Source organism: Eurypyga helias, unplaced genomic scaffold (assembly GCF_000690775.1).
Source record: "Eurypyga helias isolate BGI_N326 unplaced genomic scaffold, ASM69077v1 scaffold20765, whole genome shotgun sequence".
In the NCBI taxonomy this organism is placed as follows: Eukaryota; Metazoa; Chordata; class Aves; order Eurypygiformes; family Eurypygidae; genus Eurypyga; species Eurypyga helias.
Genome location: NW_010252292.1, coordinates 20,715 through 26,984, shown reverse-complemented (window position 1 = coordinate 26,984; position 6,270 = coordinate 20,715). Strand labels below are relative to the sequence as shown.

Below are 6,270 nucleotides of genomic sequence, written 5' to 3'. Positions count from 1 at the left end.
CAGAAAGGAGAGAACACAAGACACTGATATAACTAGAAATCCATCAATGAAGTATGACTGATTCAACTTTAAACTCGACTTAAGTTGAGTCTCAAATGCACAACTTGATAAGGTCCTCAGTAAACATCATAACTAAAACATTATTTACCTTGTTTCTGAATTTTACACCATAGAACTTGTCAGCTGACTCAAGCAGTTCAGGCCTGAAAGTTGTTGTAATAAACTGAGCATGTTCAGCTAGTTCCATAATCATATCTAAAAAAGAACACAAGAATTCTTTATTAACGTAATCTTTCCAATAAGGCAAGAAAGGTCTTAATATGAGACAGGTAAAGAGTTTGCTACTCCTTCCTCAAAATGAGGTTTTGGTTCTTAAGAAAATAAATGCAAAAAACAACCCACAAATCAAGGAACGATCCATACCAGGTTTTAAAATGCTATCATTAATTTGCATTGAGCTAAAAAGTGTTTTTTTAAAATCACACTGCACTTCAAAACAGGACTATTTCCACTACACTGCAGTATAGGAAGGAGACCCTTCAGATACAGTAGACTACACCCAGCATCTACCTAAAACAGAGTTCACGAAAGCTTCAGAAGGCACAAAGTTAAATTCTAAAACACATGTTGGAATATTCAAAAAGGTGCCTTTGTGATTACAAGCTTCCATCATAAACAACAGGGATGCAGAAGATGGACTATCACCTTCAACCACAATGAGGGTGAATAAAGGTAGACAGTTACCCGAAACAGCTTTTCTGTGCTGAGCATCCAAGGCTTGGTCGATTTCATCAAACAAGTAAAACGGAGCTGGATCACATTTCTGGATAGCAAATATCAGGGCTAGGGCCACTAAGGATTTCTGTCCCCCTGAAAGCTGCTGCATTTCTCTCATTTCACCCTGCTTCCCCGTGAATGATACCTAAGAAAACAATGCAACAGCAAGATGACTTCAAAATACTAAACCACAACATGACTTGCTATTATAGTGAATGAACAGGACGAACTAAACACTGCCTTTGAAAAATATCTAAATGAATATTCAGAGTACTGAAACACAAATAATTTTCTTTACCCTAATGCCAACTCCAGTGAACTGGTCTACAGACGGAACACTGCTCTGAGATCCAGATCCCCTTTCACTCTCAGTGCTGCCTTCACCTTCATCCTGGGACTGACTGCCCTCCACATCTCCTTTCTTCATCACCAACGTGGCCTTGCCACCAGGGACTAACTTCTGGAATACTTCACTGAAATTTTTTGACACCTGAAAAAGAAACAGTCTATACATCAGCTCACTTTTACACATCGAAATCAGCTGCAGACAACAGCCGGTTTTACACGATCACACCAAGTGTCTGCCTTAAGGCAGAGTTCCACATTCATTCTGAAGCACGAGTAGAAGTGAGAAACATACACTACACAGAGCCTGGTTTAAAGCATCTAAGCTAACTGTTCATGCAATATGAGAATTCTCCCTTTTTTCAAGAAAACTGTAGAATTAGAACATAATACAGTAGCAAAAGCAAGTACTATTTATTTAAGCAAGCTTCAGATCAGATCTCAGTTAAGCAAATGATCTTTTAAGAGAAGACTTCATACTTCACAGTTAAGATCCTTTGTTAACATTAGGAATTATTTTCACTAAATCTGGAGAATGGATTTAGGGCAGAGTTTATGACCAGACATTCCCAAAAAAAGAGTTGTTCACAGCACAAAGAGAATCACCAGAAAATAAGCACTTAAGAGGTTTAAAGCCAAGCTAGAGATGTAATACGACCAAAAGGAGCACCTACTTAAAATGCTAGTCTATTTCTTTTTCAGTATTTAAAAACCCACAAACCTCAAGTTACACGATACTGCTTTCTATCATTATGGATAGATGCACTGCATAGCAGCTCTGTGGGAAGAAGCAGCTACATAACGGGACAACTTGATTTCGGCACCAGTGTCTTTCAATTGTTGCCATTTTGTTACCTGTTTGAAAGTCAGCTGAATAGCTTCGTATTTCCTGAGCTCAAGGACGTTCATCAGCTCCATGATGGATTTATAGCCCCTGTCCAGTTCCTCTTGTCTTTTTATCAATTTTTCCTTCTGCTCTGAGAAATTCACAAACTGATCTAAAGCTTTTTTATTAACGTGACTGTATTTCTTCAGTTCCGTATTGCACTGCTCCAGTTTGCGGAATAACTGCAAATGGAAAACATTAACGCGTCAAAGTGACTTGCAATTCTAGCCACCTCTGACACTGAAGATGCACGTGACGCTAACATTTCAGGTCACGAAACATCAGACCAAGCACACTTATTACCTGCTTTAAACTTAAAGTCTGATACTTTTCAAAAGCCTCCTGTGGAAGTGAACCCAACTCTCGGATTTTCTTCATGCATTCCTCTTTCTTCTTGAGAAGCATGCCTTGCCTGTTAGTCATTTTTTCAAGTTCTTTCGTGTCGTGGTTAATGGCATCCATATGCTCCTTTTCCATGTTCTTCCAGCGTTCCATGCTCTTTTGAAGCTCTTTAATTCCTGCTTCTGTTTTGTCAATAGAATTATCCAGATCTGAAATATTGGGGGAGAGCACAAAACCCAAAGTGGTAAGTCTTACATGCCTGCATAAAATCAGCAATTATACAGTCAAGTATTTATGAAACAAAAAGATAATCTACAGAACAAGATCTAGTAAGGAACAGAAAGTTAAATTAAGACAAAAGCTGAAAATCCTTCTCTCTTCTTCCCCATGAGTATATGGCTTAAAAAACCAAAACCACCCGTAACATACTATGGTCACATTGTTCAAGTGACCTCCTAGAAAGAGGAGCAAAAGACAGCAACTTAGTTTTAGATAGGTTAGACAAATTTCAAGAATAACTATATATGATCATGCTTCAAAAGTACTACGTCCAGAAACCAGAAGTCTTACCACCAACACAAACTTACTGGTATCACCATGCGCAGCTGTGGACACTTTGATTTACATATGACACACACAAAGTCTCGTTTCACTTATCTTTCGGAGTAAGTTCCAAAAGTCTGTAACACACTATGTAACCTCTGCAGCATATTATAAATTAACGATTTCGTAGAATCATAGAATGGTTTGGGTTGGAAGGGACCTTAAAGGCCATCCAGTTCCAACCCCCCTGCCATGGGCAGGGACACCTTGCACTAGACCAGGTTGCTCAAAGCCTCATCCAGCCTGACCTTGAACACTCCCAGGGATAGGACATCCACAGCTTCTCTGGGCAACCTGTCCCAGTGCTTCACCACCCTCTCCAGGAAGAACTTCTTCCTGATATCTAACCTAAACCTCCCCACTTTCAATTTGTCCCCGTTATCCCTTGTCCTGTCACTACAGGCCCTTGTAAAAAGTCCCCCCCAGCTTCCTTGTAGCTCCTTCAGGTACTGGAAGGGGCTATAAGGTCTCTATTATGGTGTGTTTCTAAACCAAAACATAGTATGTGTGAACTTTCAAAACCCTGGAACTTTGCTTTGAAAAAGTGATGCTACCAACCATCTGACCGTGCCAGTGTATCTTTCACTCGTTTGTTGATAGCCTCGAGTTCCGATGTTGTAGCAGTAAGAACTGTGCCACCTTCTGTTTCTCGCAGCTCATTCAGTTCCTATGGGACAAAGTAAATGCCACCAAGCTTCAGCATGGAGGGGAACAAAAGTGTAAGCCAAACAAACAAGTTTTCTTCTGCTACTCTACGTGTAGCTGTATTAAATATTTTAGTAAAGTTAGATCTTCAAACAAATCTGTCATGATGGCCCTATTTACACAGAGACTGTGTATTTAAAGTAGGATTCCTGTCAAAAATTCACACGCCTAAAACACACTGCTGAATTTAAATAAAATACTTAGCTTGAATATAGGGAAGCAAAACCCATCACAGAAAATACAGGGTAATGAATGAGTATTTATCGAATTATTACGTTTAAGTCCTGGAAGTAAATCAAAAGCAGATTGCAAAAGTACATTTAAGAGAAAATCCTTACTTGTTCCACTTGGTCTAAGCGTTTTCTCAGATTCTCATTGAGATACGTTTCAACTCTTGTGATAATGCCTTCTAGTTTAATCCTCTCATTCAAAAGCTGTCTGTTTTCCTGAAAAAGTTAAAAAAACATATTAACTGCCTTAACTGACTCCTAAACAACTCTTTTTTCTTTGTTAAATAAGGCAAACCAAAAACCCACTCTTCACACAATTCTGTGTATTAAAATATCACACAATTCTTAAAACTAGAGCAACACTCTGAACTGGCAAAAAGAATGAAACAGTAAATACTTTTGCAGCTGTCTACTGCAAAAGTCAACCATACAATGCAGTAACTTTCTCAAGTGGTATTAACATCTGAATCCAATTCTTATACCCAGAAGAGTTTTAGAGAGTATACTTAGGTTTTCAACACGTGTGTCAGACAAAACCTTAGTTTTTGTCTCATCTACCTCATGCTTAGACACTGCTTTATCTTCCCACACTGTGTGTCTGTCACTCCTTTCAGATATCTATTTGTACCTATTGTTGGAAAGTCCAAGAGCAGGAGCAAACAAACTGATGATTCCAACACACATAGCCGTAATCCTCACACAATACAGCTAGTAAAATCTACCAGCATTTGAGATTAACATGCAAATACACTTGGCAGAAGACTCCAAACATGCCTACCTACTACTGACTAAACATTGCTTTAACTACACCATATCCATAAATGACTTTTCATACAGAAGGACAAAAGTAAGTTAATTGGGAAGAAAGGTACAGCATTTAATGGAAATACGTTTTGCTTTCCTTACTTGCTGTAGTTGTCGAATTTCATCATTAAGAGCATCCACACGTTTCTGATCCTCAAGACTGAGCTGAGACAACAAATCAGTCCCCAGTTCTGCCTTTAATGATTCTCTAGTTGACTCCATAGCATGTAAACTTGCCTCCAAGCTCTGCAAACTGCGTTGCTATGAAACAAATATTAGACAGAATCAATCCTCAGAGCAATCTGTAGGTTTATATTAATTTCATCTCTGATTACAGAGACGTATTTTTGTGACATATTTCCAGTTATCTTTTCATACTCTGATGTTAACCAGAAAAGGAATGCAAGATTAACAGTAATATTAATCAAACAATTAATAGAACACCAGTAAGAGCTTTCAAAATTCCCATACTGTACCTTAGGCATAAATGTCTTTTCAGACTGCTGCCTCTTCTCCTTCAGCATTTTCATCTCTGACAAAATACTGTCTCGAGAGGCTTTGAACTTTCTCTGCTGTGTCTCGATTTGTTGCATTTGGTTCATCAACTGGTCAATCTCATTATTAATCCATACTATGGGCTAAGGAAAACTCTATGTCCTTGTTTTAAAAAGCATTTTTTTAATCTAAGAGTATCTTCAATTTTTATGCCCTTTGGCATATTCAGCTGCCATCATAATAAAAAAAAAAAAATCCAACCCCAACCACCCCCACAAAATACTCAGTTGGACAGCAGAAATCAAGAACACCCACAAAAGTAACTTGAGCACCCTTATCAACACCAGGATCAAGCCAGGAAAGCTTCATTTAGCTACTAATTTTAAACATGGCACTCAGAAGAACACAGGGATGCTTTTGAACTTGTAAGGAAAACTCAGATCTTACAAGACATTTAAGAGTAGATGCCTACATTTAAAAAGACTGAAACAATACAATTATCCCTTACTCAGTTCTGAGGCAAAAAGTGTAACTTGTTCATGCTAGTTTTGATACAATGGCTTAAGTCATGGTGCACAGCTTGCAGAGGATTCTGTTTTAATTTACGTAGAATTACTAAAGTCATGCTGCTCCTACTAAAATGCCTATTTTAACACAACATCAACTTAAATGCCCTAAAAATTAAATAGCTGCCCTAAGCAGAGGTGACAGTAAAACACTTCATTACTTAAACTTTCTAAGAAAACTGAATGAGCTACAGAAAGTTTCCAGGAATCATAGAATTCAGATCTCAGACAACTGAGGTCTGTTTGTGTTACGTTCTAAACGTTACTGACAGACTGAAGTAACAGCTCTTACTACAGTCACTGCTCTAGCACAGCTGAAAGGTATTTTCAGGATTTTTTATCAGTTAGATGAGTACTCTACCTACATCCCCTATAGATTCTTCCTCAAAAAGAAACCCAAGCCTAAAGATTTTGACTTAAATATTCGCAAGAAATATTTCTCAGTTCCAAAACAGTAGTCCTGGTTAAAAGTTAAGTTGTACTGAAGCCAGTGTGTCCAACAGGTAATTGAGGAATT

The 6,270-nt window shown here is 38.2% G+C and overlaps 1 protein-coding gene across 1 annotated transcript in view; it reads right to left on the bottom strand.

Moving 5' to 3' along the window:
* SMC3 (structural maintenance of chromosomes 3) overlaps positions 1–6,270 on the bottom strand; it is a gene marked incomplete at its 5' end in the record, with an annotated part of 23,761 nt that overhangs the window by 653 nt on the left and 16,838 nt on the right. The window contains 9 exons of the mRNA XM_010152327.1: positions 149–255; positions 745–922; positions 1,076–1,267; positions 1,978–2,190; positions 2,312–2,559; positions 3,512–3,620; positions 3,997–4,104; positions 4,795–4,953; positions 5,169–5,318. Coding sequence (XP_010150629.1) covers positions 149–255; positions 745–922; positions 1,076–1,267; positions 1,978–2,190; positions 2,312–2,559; positions 3,512–3,620; positions 3,997–4,104; positions 4,795–4,953; positions 5,169–5,318 — 1,464 coding nt within the window. The remainder of the gene's footprint in view (positions 1–148; positions 256–744; positions 923–1,075; positions 1,268–1,977; positions 2,191–2,311; positions 2,560–3,511; positions 3,621–3,996; positions 4,105–4,794; positions 4,954–5,168; positions 5,319–6,270) is intronic.